At 32.0% G+C, this 24,159-nt stretch overlaps 1 protein-coding gene across 2 annotated transcripts; it reads right to left on the bottom strand.

Moving 5' to 3' along the window:
* Positions 1-892: 892 nt before the first annotated feature.
* On the bottom strand, positions 893-23,560 carry LOC148609598 (uncharacterized). 2 transcript variants are annotated; one of them, XM_088540495.1, is made up of 7 exons: positions 23,409-23,560; positions 12,667-13,994; positions 11,217-11,265; positions 6,974-7,218; positions 6,259-6,404; positions 4,703-4,854; positions 893-2,896 (listed from the first exon to the last, which is right to left on the bottom strand). In XM_088540495.1, exons 1-7 carry the CDS (start codon positions 23,449-23,451, stop codon positions 2,019-2,021), a joined length of 2,841 nt encoding a protein of 946 aa, XP_088396621.1. In that variant the 5' UTR covers positions 23,452-23,560; the 3' UTR covers positions 893-2,018. The 2 variants fall into 2 exon arrangements, with proteins under 2 accessions (XP_088396621.1, XP_088396622.1); XM_088540496.1 differs by lacking the exon at positions 23,409-23,560 and adding an exon at positions 14,552-14,637.
* Positions 23,561-24,159: the final 599 nt, after the last annotated feature.

A 24,159-nucleotide genomic window follows, 5' to 3' on the forward strand; every position in this document is an offset into this window, starting at 1 on the left:
GAGAGTATATCAATGTAATTTAAAATACCTATCAATTCAACTAACAATTTGATAAGTATCAAAAAGCAGTTTTTTACAAAGTAAAATATGGCACAATTATATATGTACATTTGTACATTGTCTTGTTGACTGATTTTTGATATTTTGATACAGTGTTAAAACTGAAAGCAAATAAACAATGGCCATTCAAAAAAAAGTTTTATCACAGGGGTGAGAAACACTTTATATTTATATATGTTGTCACTTTCTGTTAAAAGATTCTTACAGAAATTAAAGTAAATTTAAAACAGAAATAGAGATAGTATGTATACTGTCATCATACATAATAAAAGTGCTTTCTAACCCCTTATATTTGTTTTTCAGAATAGATCTAATAAAGCATTCTATTTTATTATGCATTAATCCTGCCTAGCTAATAGTGCATTATTAATAAAATTTATTTTCTGAATCACTACAGTGACCAGAAGTCCATCGTTGATAAAGTGAATGTAGTATGAAGCACTAGGAAGAGCATACATGTACATCATGTTAAAAACCAGAATATTCATCAAAATTTGGCCATGTGAGATTTCTAAACTTTAATCACAAACTAAAATGTAATGAATGGATATAATGTTCACAACCAGTTGGCTTTCCCAATTAAATATTTTATCACAAAATTATCTTTGAAAATGAGAGACAGAAGCAAACACCAGCTCTGTTTGACATTGAAATCAGAGACACCAATTACTGCAAGTAATTTTATTTATCTTTGTGATATCATTCTCTATGACCCCTCTATCTTCTACTGGTATTCAATGAGTGATATTTAAATGTAAAGTTCAGATTTAACATGCATGTAACAAAGCCAGTTAAATTATCTATGAATGGAAATATTTCTACTTCAATTTAATTCTTTTCATTTTTTTTTGCAGTTGTGTCATTTTTATCTAATAATATACTTTTTACTTTACACTGTCAGAAAGGGTTAAAAAATTACCAATATATAAATATGAAATTATCTGAATCACAATCAATCGGTACATTTCAAAGAAAATGAATATAATGGTAAAATGTACACAAACTAATTAATAATTGTCTATACATGTATCTATAACTTCATGCTTCATCAAATCTACACAAACTTTTGTACACTCAATGCAGAGAAAAAAAATCACAGAATGAATACATTTCATGTGTCAGTCACAAACTGTGTACATTTGTAATTCTTCAATTACTCAATTCCCCTAACTTTTTTTTATTGCATTACATCAATTTATATTTAGCAATGAAACTTAATAACTTTGCTGGTTTTTGTATTTGTGATTTCTTCAGTCTATTTTCATACTTTTGGAGGGACCAACTGAAGCATCTCAAATGTGAAAAAAAAAAAAACAACATGTAAATCTAAACATGGCAGATGTGAATATAATATGAACAGAACATATAACATATTCATCCTACATATTTACTCCATAATAAGAGTTTCTCTAATAAAATTTTAAATGCTATGCATTCCAATAAAATATTTCTGGCTAGAAACTAGATTTTAACATGTTTTATGAAACTGAAGTACGACAAATCACACATTCTGAGTAGGATTTCTCTTCACTCATCACAATGTTACATCAGAACTGACCATATTACTGTACACCTACATTTGTACTTATTTTCACAAGAAATTTGTTTTAATTAATTTTGCAAGTCGGTAAATAACATAAAAATACACTCATGAATCATGGAATATACTATTGTGAGAGTTTGGACACAAAATTATATATCATGAAAACTGTCCTAAATCCCACTGATTTTCATAGGTTACCAGGGTTAGGTTTAGTCAGGTTTCATGGTGTTCAACCTCGAAATTAAATGACCAAACTCTCTCATAAGTATATTCTATGATGCAGGGATGTATTTATGGCAAATATATTAGATTATAGCAATAAGCAAGGTACATTGTACTTTCATACAAATTACATTTACATGCATGCATATAATATTAACAAATAAACAACTGATCAATATGTCAACACTGAGCACTATGTGCTATGGTACTCAATCAGATATTCTGGATAAGCCTGGGCACTGTCAAATATCACAAAAATCTTTGGATCATGAATGTTATCGACACAAGAATCATAACATCTCCCGCTCAGATCCTCATCAGGAAATAACGGTGGAGGTTTCCGTAGACTTGCCTGACCACCAGTCCATTTACCAACCAACACACGGCTTAGAATCATTTTGTGTAATGGCTTTGGTGGGTTCTGTAGCTCAGGAGCAATATAGTTTGGTTGAGCTTGAGGATTGAATATCAGTGGTTGACCCACTGGTGGTTGTCCAACTGGTGGTTGACCCACTGGTGGTTGTCCAACTGGTTGTTGACCCACTGGTGGTTGTCCAACTGGTTGTTGTCCAATTGGCTGGGCATTTAAAATAAAAGTTTGAAGAAAAGGTGTATTTGATGCTGGCTGATTTTGACCAATCACTTGTTGGTTAGTACTGATGTTCTGACCTGGTGCTTGTTGAGTGACTGTAAGGTTCTGGCCTGTTATACCTTGTTGATTGACAAAACTATGACCTGGGTTTTGCTGAATGATACCAGGAACAGGGTTCCCATGCTGAATGACTGTTCCAGATCCTTTCATATTTGTATTACCGGTACTTGGACTGTTTTGAAAAAATGAAAATGAACTACCACTACTTATGACAAATGCTGGAGATTGTCCAGGACCCAGTTTATACTTAGGATTTGACTGATGTTTATTAAATGCTGAAGCAAATGGTTGCTTAAGGAAAGCCCTTCCTGTATGGGCAGGAGGGGGTCCAAATAGTCTTGGATTTGGTGGACGATTTCTTCTACATACACTATCTGTATACTGGTGAGAATAACTTGCATTGACAGCAAAGTAAGAACCTAAAATACAAACACATACAATATACAGTTTGTTTGATCTGCAAAAAAAAACCCACCAGTATTTTATGAGAACACATGAAAAAACATAATTTCACACTCTTTGGGTCATTGTTCATCACATGTTAAGCCACAAGAAAACCTTATGAAGTCGAGGTTACAGTTGCTTCACTTTTCTCCAATCAGTTGTAGAAATGTGGAGTTTGAAAATACAAATCCTTGTTTTGATTTAATTAGCAATTGACGGCAAAACCTTAGTTTATTGATTGGATTCATCCTTTGTTGAGTGATTGCAAAGCAGTAAATAATACTCAGAATATGTTTGATTTTATTTGAAGAAACTGAATAGTGAAGCACCCACCAAATCAAAAGATCATCTTTTTCCATATACTAGCCTGAGTGCATATTTGAAAGTGGGATCATGAAGTTTCATAGTAATCCAAGGACAATATACATTATACTAATAATTTGAAATGGAACTATTGAAATTTGAATGTGACAAGAAAGGTAACTCTGATTGTCAAACAACTAAATACTTCAAAGTAACACAATAGGTATCAGTCTTGTATAACATATTCCTGAGCGGGTGTACATCAAAACACAGAGGCTAAAAAATATAGTGGGCTTCCTTTTTGCCTTTTCCTGTTTTCGTTTCTTGGCAAATGACTATCATTTTTCATCAAAAGTACAGGGTATATATCAAGCAGTGACACAAAAAACTTGTTCTTGAGGAAAAACAGTATTTTCATGAAAAATAATGCTTCAGAAAAGGGGTCTATTTTATGAACTCAAAATAAAAGTGAAAGTAGAAAAAAGTCTATTTTTAGTTTGACCTGTCCTGGTGTACCAAAGTTCTGCCTTTTTTTTCTAAAATGGACCTACAAATTATTTTTGACATTTCCTTGATTGAAAAACATGGTCAAAAGTTGGATTGAAACTCCTTGTCCATATTTTAAAAAAATCATGAAAATTTAAGGTATACTATAGAAGCATATGGGGCAAAGAATACAAGACTGAGACCAATATTTAACACAAATTGAAAATAACAGAAGGTAGTAAGTACAGACATTCCAAGTACTATATACCCCTACTTTGGGAGTGGGTGGTATAAAATCACAATTATATCTGAATTTAAACTTTGTAAGATCTTCCACTAAAGGGAGGAAATATTTACATTAAATGGACTGTATGTGCTTGGCACTAAAATCAATCAACAAAGTTTTGGTTCCTGCAAGGGTAGACTTTTATAATCTTATTATATTTTTTGGCTTTATTGGGGTTGTATTGTTCTGGATTTAAATAAAACAACATTAACCACCAGATCTTTAATGGTACCATTCAATCTGGTATAATTTTGTAAAATGCTGTGAAAGTACTTTAATGCATTGATACCAATTATCGTTGATAAGGGAAGAGATTCTTGAATTCATGGCTTTGTTGTTTTCATTATACACATCAAAGGAAATCATAATACACATCAAAGGAAATCTCCTTTTCGTTGGGAACAAAATTTTGTTATTTGGCCTACCACAAAAACCACGAAAATTGGTACCCAAGGAACAATAGTACTTCCAGAGTAAACAAAAAATAGAACTCATTTGTAGCCTATAAAGCTAAAAACATCTGAAGCAGATCAATACTATATTTATTTGTTTTTTAATGTTAAAATACTAGGGTCTAATTTTATATTTACTTTGTTATTGATTATGAATTGTTTATGCATACATGAACACTACCCTTTTGATGTTGTAACTGTTCAAAAGAAACATTCATATATTGCTTCCTTTTTCGTATCTTTAAATAAATTACCTTGTCCATAAACTGTTCCATTCTTTCCACAAACCCGCCAATCAAATCCTTTTTTACAAATAGGTTCAACAACAGTTGTCTGAGTACCATGGAACAGTTTCCTCTCTTCAACATCTATGCCTTCATTTTCCTGTATCATTTCAGACCGTTTTCTATGAAAAAAATCAATATTAACCATGTGAAATTAACCATAAGGACAGCCACATTTGTTTATTTTGTAGGTTAATTATTATGATATAAAAGATAATTTCACTAGCAAACATTCCAGTGAACGGAAGGAAAATACTTACGTTCTAGAGCACAAAAATGTTGGCAGACGAAGTTTTCAACAGCAAACCAAACAGCAGTAAAGGGAAGATTGAAAATAAATATACAGAAAACAGCAACACCAAAAAATAGTATCACATGAAAAAAACTATAAATTCCCACAGGAGACCACAAACGATATTTCATAACAACGATATAATTACTTTTTTTCTGTGAAAGGATGTTGTACCAACTAAAAAATGCAACAGGATTGTACTAGAAATATTTCTAATATTTTGGTTTGATGAAATCAGATTTTTCTTATTACTGCACTAATTGAATTTACATTTTGTTCTTAAGTAGCAGTCTGCATAAAAATCAGATTAGAGGCTATTCTGTACGTCAATAACTCATGGAATTCACATTTATTTCTCCTTCAGAAACATTAACTGATCACAAAACCAGTCTTAGGATTTCAATCGGTTGTTGAACTCCTGAGATAAAAATAATACATGTATACAAATTGATTGTGTACGAAATTGGAACTTTTGCAAGAATTATCATTCTTGATTTGGTTGATTTTAGTGGGAGTTGCCTATGGTTTTCTCAAAAATACAGTTCTGAACACAGAAAGGACTGTAACATGAAAATATTGAATATGTAGAGCAAAAAAGCATCATTTTGTTTTCTACACCATGAACCACCATAGGCAGTGTCTGAATTTTATAAAGACTGCTACTTAAATGACAAAAAGTCCATAATTGAGGCAACACATAACTTCTGAATTTGCAGCAACATACAAGTGCTGTGAAAGTACTATTATTCTTGGGGTACTAATTTTTGTGGATTTCGTGGGTTTGGTTAACCACAAACTTTGGCTCCTAACGAAAAAAAAAATTCCATTTGTTTGTATGACAGAGTTGTCAAATCCATGAATTCCAGAATCCATGAACTGACCGTTTTCCCCATAACCATGAAAAATTGGTACCCATGAATCAAAGTACTTTCACAGTATATCACAGATTCTCATATCTTCCTGATATTACTATATGAGAGTACCTACACATGAGGGTTTATATTTATGGCAGCTTTCAATTGTATGTAGAGGTCTACTTACTGAACACAATATTATGAGAAACACGGAAGTAAAGTTTTCACACAGCATTTCTACTAATCACATAGTACTGACACACTCAAAGGTTTGATACACATTGTTTTGTTTTGACATCAAAAGTTTTCTTCAAAAATTTATTTGAACATGTAACAGCTACCTGGCATCAATTGATAATTAATTCAAGTACTTAACTTACACAGTAAAATACTGCCACAGAATTGGATTCTGTATCCTTGATAATTTGACAATATCAACAGAAGGAAACTGCATGGAATCATGGAATTTCATTGCCACTGATATGTACTCTGGTGAGCCAGGTTCCACTGTATATAATTCAAAGACCTGTAAAAAGATCAAGTAGTTTCAAACAAGATACATCCATGAGATCTTTTATGGTTCAGAAATGTTTAAAATGGTCCCCATAACTACTAGTACTATAAATTTGGCAGAGTACAAGTACTTTTTATCATGTGAAATAAGCAAATAAGTCTGACATTGAACCTTTGACATTTCATTTATTTGGATCCTAGACATTTAGTCCTTTTCCTTGACACATTGTTCCTGATTTTTGGTTTGAACCTTTGGACCATGATTAGTCATGTTATTGGTTATTAATACAGTAATGCAAGAGCTTTTATCTACATGTACATAAGAAACACTAATGGTCTACAAAAATTTTTTTTCATGAATTTTTATCATTAATGTGTGAGTTCAGTGAAGTTACATGTTCGTCAAAGTCATTGAATAACAGAAGCCCATTATCTATGGATGACCAACCCATTTCATCAAACTACTAAAATTAGGATCTCCATTTTATAAAAGTTGAAAATAAATTTCACAACAAAATAACTTGATTTACTTTTAAGGTTTGAGATGTTAAAATATATTTCAAAAATGAAATGAACTAAAACCTTTTTCCTGTCCATTTCAGTCCAGTTTTCTGGAAGATTTCTGTGTGGTTCTTGTGTAGACTCCCTTCTAATGGTGACTTTACTCTCTGTGATAACTGGTACATCTTCTGTAGACATGTTAGGAGCAGTAGCATCAGAGGAGGCATTCTTAAGCAGCATATTATGGATATAATCTACATGATCTTCATCTAACTTGGTTTCAAGAATATCAACAACCATTTTAGGCAATGATTGGTTCAGTTCACCTACAAATTAAAAATTCTATTATTCTAAATGTTACCATAGTGCTCCAGACTTAGTCAATTCACAAATGTTGTAAGTGTAAAATTGATTGAAAGTTATGACATTACAATACAATATACTATTAGGACGTCAAAACTTACAACAAATTTTATCCTTATGTCATTTCTTGAAATCTACAACAGGATCTCAAAGTGTTATAAAGTTCAACTTTACTTTTGGAAGATGAATAAAACTAAAGAAGAGTGGTTTTTGATTAGTTACTTCAAACTCTTATTACTTTATTTTGTTTGAATGCCATACAATTCAACACAAACCTATGTCTAGTGTCATGAATGTTTGATTAATCCATAGACTGAGCAAGAAAACATATCCACAACCAAAACTAGTACACATTGATTGAAATTCAAATTTTATCTTGGTCATTTCCTTATAATTACACTTAGTGTGTATATCATTAATCTCATTAGATAATCAGCTTTACATTGTGATGTTTCATGAGTTGATGAAACACATCTTATAACTATTGATATAGGCCTTGCCCGCAATTAAGTTGACTACTTTTATTAATCACCATGTATTGCCTATTTTCTATTAATATCAAAAATATCATAAATAGAAAATAATAGAAACAAATGAAATGTAATTATAAGAATAGAATGTATCATTTTTGATGTTTTGTGGGCATGTAAAAGGGTCGACACATGTAGAATGTGAAGCATTTCCTTGAAAATGGGCTACTATCAAAGCTTTTACACCCCAATGAAACATCAAAAATGTAACATTCAATCCTTGTAAAATGATATCCAGAATTCAATGGGCAAATCATTAACATTCTCTGTAAAAAATTGTTTTTCCAGGGACATCTTTAGCATAGATATAGTCAATGGTTCCCTTAAATCCGATCAATGAGACTAGAGAAAATATAATTTGGTGATCACAGATACAGTTAATTCTAAACATTTATAAACTGTTGAAACTTTACATGTAAATTTACACTTGCATGATATTTTTTTTCTAAGCTATTTAAAATGTCACATATAACTGCAAACTTTTAGAATAGACTTTAACAAGGACATTTGGTTTGATTTCCACTAACTTTTAGGAAATCTAAGTCTAGATTGCCTGGTATATAATTTGTAATGATCCACTGTTGTGCAAACAAAAAAAAAAACAACATGTAAATACGTCGTACTGGAATGAGCCATATCACTGAAAAACTCCTTGGTTTTGATTATTATAAACAGAATAGTAGGCAAGGTTACATTACTGGTAAGTACAAGTCCATTAAAAATTCATACACTGCCTATTGTACAGGTGATTCATGGTGTAGAAAAACTCACCAAACAAACAAATGTTTTTAAGGCCTATGGTACAGGTGATTCATGGTGTAGAAAAACTCACCAAACAAACAAATGTTTTAAGGCCTATGGTACAGGTGATTCATGGTGTAGAAAAACTCACCAAACAAACAAATGTTTTAAGGCCTATGGTATACTAAAGAAATGATCTCTTTTGGTTTTCTGATGCTATATTTTTAGGAAACATTCTGTAATCAGATCAGCATTTTTGAGAAAATCATACATTCATCTCATACTAAAATCAACAAAATCAAAGCAAATCAAGAACAATAACTCTTGCAAAGAGCTAATTTCATGTATAGTTCATATAAATTTTATCTCAAAAGTGCAATACCCAAATGAAAAACCAAGATTGATTATGTGGTCTGTAACTGATTCTGAATAGGAAATGAAAGCAAATTTGGTGGGTTTTTTACATGTATGAATCACCTCCTGTCTATTTTTTATAAAGACTGTTACTTAATTGGAAAGAATGATCAGTGCACTCTATTTGTTCCACACATGAATTAATCTTCAAGTGATCTTGGCACCAATTATCACATTTTGGTTATTCATGATAAGCAATGAATTATTCCATTTATTATATGGATTTTCTCCATAGTTTATTGTTATTTTCAACATGATTTAAAGTTTTGTGACCAGTGGATTGATTTTCATTTTGTGACATTTTGACAGCAGATAGTCCCAGAGTGAAATTACCAAATTTATTTCACATTGTGAATTATTGAAATGATTTACACATAGAAATGTTATCTACACAATTAAGGAACATAATCAGTATTTAATGTATGCATAAGCTGAAATAATGAACTAAATTTATTGTTGTTTCTAGTCAAATTTTAAATTGAAACTTACAATGTAATTTGAATAGGAAAAAGACGAAGTAAAGACATGACAAAGGCCCTATATGATCAGATAGTTAAAATGTTTATTTGAATGACAAAACTAGTTAAACAATTTCCTTTGTTCATATTGAACAAGGACCTTTTGCATTTAAAAAAAAATTGAGGTTTTGAAGAAAACTAATGAGGATGACATTGTTGCCTCACTTAATAACAAAATACACAAAAAGTGATCTCTTGGACATCAAGGTACACAGGTTATACTAAATTTTCTTTTATCTTTTGACTTTTCCTTTTTTTCTCACAACATGTGCACAACATATCTTTTAGTGGTAAATAACCATAGCAAGCTTAATTGCTGAATACAGAGCATTAAATTTGTAAAGACGGAAAAGCTGATGACTATTAGACTCCCACTGATAGTTGCTAGGGTCCTATCATAATAGATTATAACTGTATGTATATAAACCTATTTCAGACTTTTTCGTCACTTTTTAATTAAAAAAAAATAGTGTGAGCAAGGTCACAAAGAGAATACCCATCCATTCAGATGAGCTTTTAAAAATGTAAAACACATGCTGGATTATCTCCCTGTGGAGTCTTTCAACAGTTATTATATTCCTTCATGCACATCTACATAGGATGCCTAACCTTGCTATAAAATTTCATTAGAATCCCTAGAGCAGTCTAGGTTTTCCACTTACAAGGTTTTAACATGATCAACCCTAAAATTGGATTAAGTCCATTTGAGTCATCTGACAGTATCATGTTTCTGTTTGCAAATTAAGTTAAAATACCCAACCTTCCTATAAAATAGACTCTTTGTGCTAACTGTGGGATAGCTGATGAACATGTGTAGAGCATACTCAATAAATACTTCCAAAAGGAAAATTATTTTGTCTTATCGAAGCCCTACCTCATGGCAATGTATACTGAGCATGTTCATTAACTCTATTTCATAAAAAAAAATCCCTTGAACAGTTTAGAAGTAGTTGCACTCACAATGTTTTAAATGTAAAATCCTTAATTTGGATTATCTCCCTTTGAAATCCTCTAACTGTAATTATATTTCTTTATATACATCTACATACATTGTATGATACCCAACCTTCCTATAAAATTACATTAAAATCCATTTTGCTTTCTAGAAGGAGTTGGATTCACAAGGTTTTAAGATGTAAAACCCTTAATTTGGATTTTCTCCCTTTGGAGTTCTCTGACAGTAATCATATGCCTTAATACACATTTACATATGATCCCAACCTTCCTATAAAATTACATCAAAATCCCTTGGGCGGTTTATTAGGAGTTACACTTAAGATGTTTCAACATGTTAAAACCTTTATTCGGGTAATCTATCTTTGGATTTCTCTCACAGTAATTATATTTCTTCATGTACATCTACATTTGGTGTCAAACACTCATATAAATTTCATAAAAATCCCTTGAGCAGTTTATGAGGAGTTGCGCTTACAAAATTTTAACATGTAAAATCCTTTATTTGAATTATCTCTCTTTGGAGTCCTCTGACAGTGATTATTCTTTCATGCACATCTACATACATGTATGATACTCTACCTTCTTATTAAATTTCATCAAAATCCTTTGAGTGGTTTAGGAGTAGTTGTGCTTACAAGAAATGTGGACAGACGACGGATGGACAGACACAGTGATTCCTATATTCCATATCAAAAAGATTTTAACTTGATATGGACTTGTAATGTATATTCAGACTGCAGAACATGATTGTTTACACAGGTTCAAGGTTAATTTTAGTTAGATTTTACTATCTTTACTTACTCAAAGGGAAGTAACTATCACAGCCAAGCTTCAAACAATGCAGAGATTCCTACAGAAATAGATAAAAAATACTAAGTGTTAGTGTAATGTCAGCATATACAATGTAGTTTGACATTGTAAAGGATTCTGTCTGCTACCAAACTGTTATTTTTCGAGATTTTGAAATCAAAGAACTTAGACTAATAAAAGTGTCAGTATTTTATAGTACATGTATGAACAACACAGGTATTTTTCACACTACATGTACATGTATGTGTCCTCTGTCATAATTGGTAAAAATTTCAGCATACGTCAATGACAGAGGAAAGATACTATGAAAACACAGAATACTATCAACTCATTGAAATTCAAATTAAAAAGAAAATTATGATTTGCTTAGGTTTCATTACAGCTCTATTACATGTATAATATTCATTACATGACACTTATATAAAATAACTGTACACTATGTATTTTTGGAATGTGCATTAAAATGCATTTCTCTAGTGTCACAGTCTTCTAAATTGCTTTCATTTGTCATATTAAGCTACTTGAATTGTTATATCCTCAGTTTATTTTCTACCTGTACATGTGCACTTACACATACTTATGATAGAAGTGTACACAAATATTTTATCCTAATTGACTAAAAGGACTTCTTCCCCACATTTCCCAACACTATAAAGTAATTACAATGTAGTAGACTACTTTCTCAGAAGCTCAGTCACATTAGTAATAAAGTTACATTTAAACAAGCTTTATCACAATTCGGGTTGTAAACCCCAAAAAAATCAATCTCTTCTTTCCTTTTCAGGTACAGTGTATGGAACCATGTGGTACAATGTCAGAGATATCCAGTACACGTGTACTTATACTAATTATGTAAATGCTTATAGTTTCAGACCCTAATTCTCAAACAGTTCTAAAATCCCACCCAGTCTTATTTTTGTGATATATATGTACATGTAGCTCACTGTATTTGTACATGTAGTACAATATTATAATATTCAAACAAATTTATTGGGGTTCATTTATATTGTACATTAAGCTTTATTTTATAAAATGCTTTGTTATCTCAGATAAGACCTACCATTTCCCCAATCGGTAAGAACCTTCCTCCTAAACTGTATGGAACATTTTATCAAGGTCCAGTACTAATAATCAAGTTATTGCATGAAATCCATAAGTCAATAGAAAACAATGATAACAAATGTGAAATTTTACAGTATTACAAAAATAGGTAATAATACACATGTACACTGTACAAATGTATAAGTACAAATCATCTTTGTCAAAACAGAACAAGAGATATAAAATTACCCTGCTCAAAGATAGCATAAAACATGAGGAAAAAATTACTTGAATACATATGTTCCATGTGCCAATTTTTACAAATTAACAAACTTTTTCTGCGTTGAATACCTATCAACAAAAAATCATGTACATGTATTAAGTTATAAACATAACTCACCTTAATTTTACCTGTCAACACAATCTTGACCTTTTCTTCCAAACAGTTTGTACAAGAAGGATGACCTTGTACACACCGTGACAGTTTGACTCCTAATAATAACCTCATACACTGACTGCATTTTTCACTCCTCCACGAAGAAGTTTCAGAGCTATCAACACTGCCCTGATGATGTAAATATCTTGTCTGTTTCTTAGGTGGTAATGTCTTATCATCATGCTTTGATTTGAAGTTTTGATCTGAGAGGGTGCGTTTGATACCTGTTGCCTTCATACCACTTGAACATTGATCACCTGACACTGAAGATGATTTGGAAAGAGACTGATGTTTGACAGGTCCACTGAGAAAATCAAGATCCTGAACAAGTTCATCAAAAACTTCTTCTAAAGATTTGCTCTGTGATGATGTTGATGGACCATTGGTAACATTGGCAGATGAAGAGCTGGCCCCAACATCAAGAGCCAACACTTGCGAACTGGTCCCTACTGTGTTGGAATTTTGATTTGAAAGACATGAGGTATTATTGGACAAGTGCTGATGAGTTTGAACTGTACCTCGTTTCAAAAGTCCTTGATTATTATCAATAAACTGTGAACTTGATAACTGTCCTATTGTGCTACTGCTTCCCTGATCAGCTGATGGGGAAACAGCCATATTGTTGGAAGACTGAGATTGCAAACAAGAGTTTTTACAAGTAGCTCTGTTTTGAACAGATTGTAAGTTTTTAATTGCTGCATCATTTTTGGGACTAACACAAGTTGCACTTTGAACTTGAGGACTGTTTGTCACTAAGGAGACATCATGGGTACTGAAAGACATTGGTTTTACAGACTTTATAGAGTCTGCTAACTGATTGTCACATTGGAATAACACTGGCATGGCTAATACAGGTGATCTTGTATAACCAGGTGTTGACACTGAATCACAGTCACTTGAACTTTCATCTGTATCAGTTGTTTCCTCCCCAGAACTATCTGAAATGTCATCATATTTAGCATTGGAGGTAGAAAGATTTAGAGGAACATTATCTTGGCTATCAGGTGCCGCTGCGGATCCGAGTGCCGCTGTGGATCGGAGTAGGTCACAACACGGAGTACAACCAGAAGACCCAGCAACAGGAAGTGAGCTGGTATCATTCAGCTGTAATGATACGTCTAGATTAGACGATATACTCAGACTACGGTTAAACCCTACATCCTGGCTACAGTCTGTCTTGGTCTTCTCTGGCAAATCCTTGTCTTCATCTTTGACGTGGATGGTTTCCGACACAAATATGATGTCGAGATCTGCATTCTTTTCTTCATGGAGAATCTCAACATCACTGTCATCTGTAATTAGATAAGTTACGAGTGCAATCATACAACTGATAATAAAATTCTAACATGAACATGTAGAGAACTAACTTATCAAATGTTCCCTACATGTAATAAATTTCAATAATTCACATGTGAGAAATAAATTATGAAATTTCACTCTCAGTCTTTCTACTGCCAAAACCTTACAGCACCCTTTTCTTGTGACATTAGCTTTATTTGATATCATTGCAGGTTTGAAATTTTATCAGTATGATAATCACAATATTTAAAATTTATTTAACAAAAGCAATAAATTATTGAGAAAAAACAAAAATAAAATAGGATAATCATTTGGCCAACGCGAGTGCCAAGAACAGTTCTTAGCATTCAGCACTCATGACCATATTTGAGTTATTCACTCTTTCCAATCAATTAACTATATTAAAATTTCGTGAAACAAACACAAAAAAACATATATATATGTACCCTCCCTTTTTGTTGGAACATGTACATGTACAAGGTATAGAGTAGATTATACTCTCTGACAATTATTAGATGAGTAATCAGCTTTATACAATGTTAGACTTTACCAGTAGTTCTGTTCATGTTTAGCTTTCCCTTCACAGTACATCCTACATGTATATTGTGTATTTACTGAGTACACCTTTATTACTTCCTAGTGTACTAAAAATAGTGCTTATGCAGTAGTTCACTTTTAACTGTCCTTTATTGGAAATATTAATTCTTTGTGAATTATTGGCTCATGTATTAAACTATTTTGAATATCAGGGTATGTTAAAACAATACACATTTTCACTTGCTTCTACTATATTTATTTTTTCATTTTACATTTGACTTCATGACTGATTTTTCTCCTGAAATAACTGATGATGCCAATAAGACAGCCAGACAGTAATTAAAGCAAAATGTGAGGATTTTGTCATACTAATACTGTTTCAGTGCTTATTTAGAGGGGGTCTGGGAGTAGGACCCTTCTTTTAGACGGAAAATTTTTGTTTTCATGTAGTAATGCCGAATATAAGCAAATAATAGGCAAAAACCTCTAAAAATCTTTGGTTACACACCTAAATTTGTTAACTTATCATGCTTATACAATTACACTTTTGTACATCCATTGATAAAAATCTAAGCAAGAAGTGCAAAAAATCATTAAAAAATGCAATCAACAGTTTTTTTTTCCAAATTAGCACCATCATACACAATACAGATCTCGACATACTTTTATATATAAATCTTATATTAATCATCAATGTGCTATTGTTTTGTTAACAATAGGCAAACACAAGGAAAATGTCAAAATGACACTTTCAAGGGTCATAATTTCAAGAAGTGTCAACAGATTTTTCTGTAATTCGTACCAAAAATAAATATTGAAATACAGAACATTTAACAATTTACATTTCGTTATCATCAATCTGCTTTTGTTTTCTAAATCCTAGGCAAAAACTGATAAAAACATAAAAAAATGACGCATTAAAGGGCCATAACTCCAAGAAGGGTGAACAGATTTTTCTGAAATTTGCATCAAAAATAGATCTTAAAATACTGAACATTTTATTATGTAACATTAATCATCAATCTGCTTTTGTTTTCTAATTAATGGACAAAAACTGATAAAAATGTCAAAAACAACACTTTCAAGGCCATAACTCCAAGGAAGGTGAACAGATTTTTTTGGAAATTGTACCAAAATAGAACTTGAAATACTGAACATTTTATCATTTAACATTTATCATCAATCTGCTTTCATTTTCTAAAAAAAAAAAAAAACAGACAAAAACTCCCAAAAAGGCAAAATTAGCAAAAAAGGGCCATAACTCTAAAAATTAACAAAATTAATCACTCAATTATCTTGAGATGGTTAAAGAAGATAGATCTCTTCAAGCCAAAGAGCCTTAGATTTCTTCTATTTGTTATGGTTTTTGAGATATAAACAATATATATGGTGATACTCTATGTTCTATTTTGAGTAACAGCAGCCATGTAGTTTTTGTTGAGAGACTACAACGGATAAATTTTGGGAGCAGACATGCCAAAGATGATTGTCACCAAGTTTTATCAAATTCTGTTCAATTGTTTCAGAGAAGAAGAATTTTAAAGAAAAGTTAACGACGGACAACAACGATGACAGACACCAAGTAATGATAAAAGTTCACATGGCCTTTTAGGCCAGGTGAGCTAATGAAGTTATAATCTCATAGAAATTTCATCTATTATGAACTAACTTTTTTTCTACACTTTCTATTTTAAGATTTGTTTTTACATTTGCACATTATTTTTTATCAATTTACTCAATTTATTTTCAATGTCAATGAAATGATTATTACTGGCCTAATTTGTAATTTAAAAACAGATTGAAGGGGCCACAATTAACATCCAATATCAGTAGCAACTTTTTCTTTGCACTTAAATTTGACATCACCTTGATATCAATATACATGTATACCATGTATGTGTAAACAGTTACATGTACTTTATGTACATTTTTGTGTCACTCCAAAATTTTAAGTCACAAAAAACTTAAGTTAGATTAACTATTCAGCATGTCAAGAGGTATTCTTAATTTGTGGTCATACTTCCATATATTTCAACCAAGAATGATCAAATTGAAAAAAAATGTCTAAAGGAGATCCCCAATAGAAGGCCTGCCATCAATCACAATTTATATTTCTGGTTTTTAACTTATTAGAAAATATTGTTTATAATACAAATGTAATTAGTTGGTGAGTTACATGTACATGTATTACTGTACACAGTAAGGGATAGAGAGGTTAGTTTGACATGAAAACTTATATTCTCATATTACACATGAACCTGTAAAATTTCCAGATATAACTTATACAGGGATGTTTGGATTCAAACACTTCTTCCACATACCATTCAGGTAATCAATCCCTCTTCCACTAAATTTCTTAATAAATTACCTTTGATAGTTTTTGTTTACTTGACTAAATAGACCCTCCTATGAAGATACTTGTACATGTATATGGATATTAAGTTGATAAATACAGATCAGAATAGCTATCAAGTTATAAAGTTGGAAGTCCCAAATTCAAAATGTTGCACTTCATAAAAAAAATCACAAAAGAAGTACTATCTTTAAAAAAAGATAGCGGACACATATTCTCACCTTGTTAATACCCAAATTTGATTAAGATTTTATTTGGTGAACTGTGTGATCATTGTACAATGTTTCATACTTCAATTACTTTACTGGTCCAACAAGTAAACTATTTCCAATTACATGTATTCAATTTATGAAAGATTATTCAATATAGAAAAGTGATCAAAAATATTCTGATTCTGGATACCAATGCCCCTAATGGAGCCTTAAATTTCACGGTTGCTACCACAGTTGTCCAATGAAATGCGAGGTTGTAAGCTACATCGGTTAAGTTGCCATGGTTAAGCATCATAGATGTCACGTGATGTCAAAGCAAACTCAATACCAACTGCGTCGAAAAAAATGTTAAATATCAACCAGGGACCAAACCTTGAATTGTAACCTAAGACACACCTTCAGATGTTAAGCAACAGAGCCCAGCCACCTGGGACCAAACCTTTAATTGTAACCTAAGATACACCTTTCAGCTGTAGTTTCTTTGTTCTTAACTTGCTGCTGTGCAGCAAATACAGCTAAAAGAACAGGTCTCTATATTAATCCACAGAAGACCAAATCAATGAGAATAAATGCCAACCAGCCTGAACAGTTCATAATCAACAGTAAAAACATTGAGGATGTAAACAACTTCATATATTTGGGTAGTGTAGTAAGCACTACAAATGAGGACATTCCTGCCAGAAAACGTAAAGCACAGCAAACCTTCCAAATGTTTTGGCCTGTTTGGAGAAGTCCAGCATTTCAAGGGTCATAATTTCAAGAAGTGTCAACAGATTTTTCTGAAATTTGTACCAAAAATAAATATTGAAATACAGAACATTTAACAATTTACATTTCGTTATCATCAATCTGCTTTTGTTTTCTAAATCCTAGGCAAAAACTGATAAAAACATAAAAAAATGACGCATTAAAGGGCCATAACTCCAAGAAGGGTGAACAGATTTTTCTGAAATTTGCATCAAAAATAGATCTTAAAATACTGAACATTTTATCATGTAACATTAATCATCAATCTGCTTTTGTTTTCTAATTAATGGACAAAAACTGATAAAAATGTCAAAAACAACACTTTCAAGGCCATAACTCCAAGGAAGGTGAACAGATTTTTTTGGAAATTGTACCAAAATAGATCTTGAAATACTGAACATTTTATCATTTAACATTAATCATCAATCTGCTTTCATTTTCTAAAAAAAAAAAAACAGACAAAAACTCCCAAAAAGGCAAAATTAGCAAAAAAGGGCAATAACTCCAAAAATTAACAAAATTAATCACTCAATTATCTTGAGATGGTTAAAGAAGATAGATCTCTTCAAGCCAAAGAGCCTTAGATTTCTTCTATTTGTTATGGTTTTTGAGATATAAACAATATATATGGTGATACTCTATGTTCTATTTTGAGTAACAGCAGCCATGTAGTTTTTGTTGAGAGACTACAACGGATAAATTTTGGGAGTAGACATGCCAAAGATGATTGTCACCAAGTTTTATCAAATTCTGTTCAATTGTTTCAGAGAAGAAGAATTTTAAAGAAAAGTTAACGACGGACAACAACGATGACAGGCACCAAGTAATGATAAAAGTTCACATGGCCTTTTAGGCCAGGTGAGCTAATGAAGTTATAATCTCATAGAAATTTCATTTATTATAAACTAACTTTTTTCTACACTTTCTATTTTAAGATTTGTTTTTACATTTGCACATTATTTTTTATCAATTTACTCAATTTATTTTCAATGTCGATGAAATGATTATTACTGGCCTAATTTGTAATTTAAAAACAGATTGAAGGGGCCACAATTAACATCCAATATCAGTAGCAACTTTTTCTTTGCACTTAAATTTGACATCACCTTGATATCAATATACATGTATACCATGTATGTGTACACAGTTACATGTACTTTATGTACATTTTTGTGTCACTCCAAAATTTTAAGTCACAAAAAACTTAAGTTAGATTAACTATTCAGCATGTCAAGAGGTATTCTTAATTTGTGGTCATACTTCCATATATTTCAACCAAGAATGATCAAATAGAAAAAAAAAATGTCTGAAGGAGATCCCCAATAGAAGGCCTGCCATCAATCACAATTTATATTTCTGGTTTTTAACTTATTATAAAATATTGTTTATAATACAAATGTAATTAGTTGGTGAGTTACATGTACATGTATTACTGTACACAGTAAGGGATAGAGAGGTTAGTTTGACATGAAAACTTATATTCTCATATTACACATGAACCTGTAAAATTTCCAGATATAACTTATACAGGGATGTTTGGATTCAAACACTTCTTCCACATACCATTCAGGTAATCAATCCCTCTTCCACTAAATTTCTTAATAAATTACCTTTGATAGTTTTTGTTTACTTGACTAAACAGACCCTCCTATGAAGATACTTGTACATGTACATGGATATTAAGTTGATAAATACAGATCAGAATAGCTATCAAGTTATAAAGTTGGAAGTCCCAAATTCAAAATGTTGCACTTCATAAAAAAAATCACAAAAGAAGTACTATCTTTAAAAAAAGATAGCGGACACATATTCTCACCTTGTTAATACCCAAATTTGATTAAGATTTTATTTGGTGAACTGTGTGATCATTGTACAATGTTTCATACTTCAATTACTTTACTGGTCCAACAAGTAAACTATTTCCAATTACATGTATTCAATTTATGAAAGATTATTCAATATAGAAAAGTGATCAAAAATATTCTGATTCTGGATACCAATGCCCCTAATGGAGCCTTAAATTTCACGGTTGCTACCACAGTTGTCCAATGAAATGCGAGGTTGTAAGCTACATCGGTTAGGTTGCCATGGTTAAGCATCATAGATGTCACGTGATGTCAAAGCAAACTCAATACCAACTGCGTCGAAAAAAATGTTAAATATCAACCAGGGACCAAACCTTGAATTGTAACCTAAGACACACCTTCAGATGTTAAGCAACAGAGCCCAGCCACCTGGGACCAAACCTTTAATTGTAACCTAAGATACACCTTTCAGCTGTAGTTTCTTTGTTCTTAACTTGCTGCTGTGCAGCAACTACAGCTAAAAGGACAGGTCTCTATATTAATCCACAGAAGACCAAATCAATGAGAATAAATGCCAACCAGCCTGAACAGTTCATAATCAACAGTAAAAACATTGAGGATGTGAACAACTTCATATACTTGGGTAGTGTAGTAAGCACTACAGATGAGGACATTCCTGCCAGAAAACGTAAAGCACAGCAAACCTTCCAAATGCTTTGGTCTGTTTGGAGAAGTCCAGCATTGAGAATCAGCACAAAAATTAAGACCTCCAACTCCAATGTTAAGTCAGTCCTACTACTATGGTTCAGAAACTTGGAGGGAGACTGTAGCATCAATCAGCACAATCCAAACCTTTGTTAATCGTTGTCTCAGAAACATCCTTGGCATTCGGAGGCCAGAGAAAATATCCAATAAAGACCTTTGGAACAGGACAAACAAACAACCTATAGAACACCAAATAAGAAGTAGTAAATGGAAATGGATAGGTCACTACGAAAAAGTGACAAAAACGTTACCAAGCAGGCATTGATTGGAACCCTCAAGGTCATAGGGGGAGAGGAAGACCCAAAAGCACTTGGCGTAGGGGACTTACAGCAGAATTACAGAAGATAAACAAGACCTGGAAAGAGGCAAAAACAATAGCCATGGATAGAAGAAAGTGGAAAGACACACTATGTCCCTAGTGGACCAAGTGGATTAAGTCAGTAAGTCAAGATAGACCTTCAGATGATAAGTATCAGAGCCACCAAACTTTGAATTGTAACCTAAGACACATGCTCAAATGTTAAACAACAGAGCCAGAGAAATAATCCTTAGGGAAAGAAATGGAACACAGTGTATGTATTTAAATCTACTCGTGAAAGGAAATCACTCCTATGAAAATTATCCATTCATTAGTATGATGATAACACCATGTACATCTGTATATGAAAAGATGTGTTCACATGTACATGTTTCACGAGTAAATAATGCACAAATTACTGTATAAACCTAAATAATAGTATAGAGTTACTTTCACATACATGTATTTAGGTTGAATCTATGGACAGATGGGTTTTAAACTGAAGAGCTTGTATGTTATTTGCCTTTAATGTATAACCATATATTCGTATTTACCATGAGCATGCAACCAAAAAGAACATCTCTGATTGACTTCTTTCTTACAAGTTTCATTAAAATATAGTGCTTAGTTTTGGGAGAAATTTTGTATATAAACACTCAAAGTGTATTTTCTCCCTTTGTAGGTATCACACATACATTTACAATTTTATTATCTTACATACATGTACATGTATGAGCACTTTTTATTTAACTTTCAACAAATCCAGTAAGCATTTTGGAAGGAAATGCACTTTATGTAAAAATAGTGAATGTACATGTATAAAATGGAATGAAGTTAGATTAGCTTTCCTCCCAAGAATGACAAATATCTCGACTGGCTTGATGCGCAGAAATATTTGTACAGATGCACATCATACATCTTCAAAAAGGTGCTTTACCTTCCTAAGAAGGTTCAATATAATAAAATGAGGGGGTTAAGGATTATACTTTAAATCATCAAAGCTTTTTAAGTCATGCAGATGTAGCTTTTCTAATAAACTTAAGTTTTATCAAAATCTAACATGTTTAATAATGCCAAATAAAATATATATGTGTAGTTCCTCTGGCCACCTCTTTAAATAAAATAGGGTTGGCAGGTCAGAAAATTATTACATTGTATTTTCTTTTATAATTTTTTAAAACAACTCGCAAGGTCGGCTTGAAATGTCACTAAATCTGCAAGAGGATTGTCGAAGTGTTCAATGAAAACAATAATCACAATAACTCATTACAAGACAATCATTCCAGACAGGAAAAAAAAGCTGCTCAGCAGACAATTGTCAAGTACAAACTATTTTTGTACATGTAGTATTTCATACATTTACTTGCTCCCAAAATGGCCAAACTGTTCATTTGTTTATACATCTTGACTCTTTGTTTCTTCTAATGAACAATTGGACAAGTCATACTAAATATCGTGTTGCCTTACATTGTATTCAAATTTAGTAGACAAGCATTTATCTCTATAATACTGACCATAACATGACACAAATCTTGTTCCTAAACAAATGATGATTCTGATGTAGTTTTAATTTTAAGTAAAATGACTGTACATGTAATTTCTACCAAGGCACACGTGAAAACAAATACTATCTTTGATAAAAGATAGCTGACTCAGTAAAATTTGCTCTTTTTACTTATAATTTTCATCAGGAAATAATGCATGGCACGCAATTTCAATTTCCTTTTTTGAACCCCACCAAGTTATCAGTGTTTGGCAAATCTGGAAACAGAATTTTGATCAGGTGACTTGCGTTTCCATGGAAGAGCATCTTTAAGGTCAAACAGTAAAAAGTGAAACTATACCGACTGTGTCGGAAAAAGTAAGTATCCCTGGTTTGATGTTAAAAGTGCCATACAGAGCCTTGCCAAATGTCAAGATTGAAGTATTAAAAAAAACCTTATCAATATTCTAATGCAAGCAGTCCCTAGGGACTACCAAAGAAGTTTATGTAAAACAATCATCAAGAAGTACACATATATATACACTTAAAAATTGGAACCTTCTGTAAAGATCTTTATCCAGTTGGAAACAAATGACAATCAAGAAGACTGTTTAGTAACACAATGTTTGATTTTGTTTATACACATTGTATCAATACTTAACAGGTACATATATGTACATGTACTACAAACTTTATCATGGAAGAGCTAAGCATTCCCTTAAAAAAGCACAATAGACAGTAATACAACTCCTTACACACTTAGCAGTTTATATGTTATATAATTTTGTAATTGAAATGGAATGGCTATTTTAGAGATCTGGACAACTCTTTCACTTATTTGCACATATTTTCACAAACAAATAAGTAATAAGTTTCTTTTTATTCGATACACAAGCCCCATGTAAAGTGAAAATCACTCAAGTGGTCATAACATGGCTCGCTGTCTGCTTGAAGGTATCAAATTTCGATAATTATTTTGAGAAAGGAGATAAAATAATAAACCAAATTTGTCAAATGTTGACTAAAGCATCTCAGAATCAAACAAATTTGGGGGATACACAAGATAGGTTGCCAAAAAACTTTCTGCGCACTCACCCCTATCAGCTATGTATTTACCAAAATAATGAGAATCATGACATACATAGGTCGACCTTCTCGATCCCAAATATACCAATATAACAGACATAAATTCAGAGTTAATACATACTGTCAGATTCAATAAGTATCGGAGTGTCATCACTTGAAGACATTCTGCCTCCTGGACGATAATTATTTCTAAAAAATCACATTTTTCTTCCGAGAATTTCAGCTATTTTCTTCAGGAAGTCTGGGCTGTCACGTGATATTTTCATTGATTGAAGGATATGCACAAAGGCCAAAAATAAATTTTTAGTAAAGTCATACCACATTTCACGTGAAATGATTTATCTTAACAGAAATAATCATATGTATTGTAAAAGAAGAATGGTCAAAAACAACTATTAGATAGGCTATTCCATATTTTCTCTAGTATATAAGCAATATAATATGTAATAATACACTGGCTCTCTCCCACCCCATAAACGTAATTATTTAACATCTACATATATCATAAGACATGTTATTCAGCTCCATTCGACGAAACCTTAGCATGTGAACCTTATATAGCTTCAGTTCATATCCCACTTTTTTCTTTCTACCAAAAACAAACAAACAAGTACCGCCTGATTTTTACGAAGATGAAAATAATTCAAAATTAAATTCATATTTGCACATTAACCTATCACAGTTTTTTTGTGTTTGTTTTTAAAGACAATTTAGTAAAAATTATCTCCAGTTTCCCATTTTCACGTCTTCTGGGCATCTACTAAAATTTATTTCAGACCATTTCATCAAAAGAGAGAAAAAGTAGTTAAATAAATAAGTGGAAAAGTCAGGGAATCTCGTTCTCCGCCGCGTGATAATTTTATTGATAAACT

This window comes from Perna viridis, chromosome 8, assembly GCF_037379345.1.
Source record: "Perna viridis isolate PV_CMFRI_1.1 ecotype Kerala chromosome 8, ASM3737934v1, whole genome shotgun sequence".
Lineage (NCBI taxonomy): Eukaryota > Metazoa > Mollusca > Bivalvia > Mytilida > Mytilidae > Perna > Perna viridis.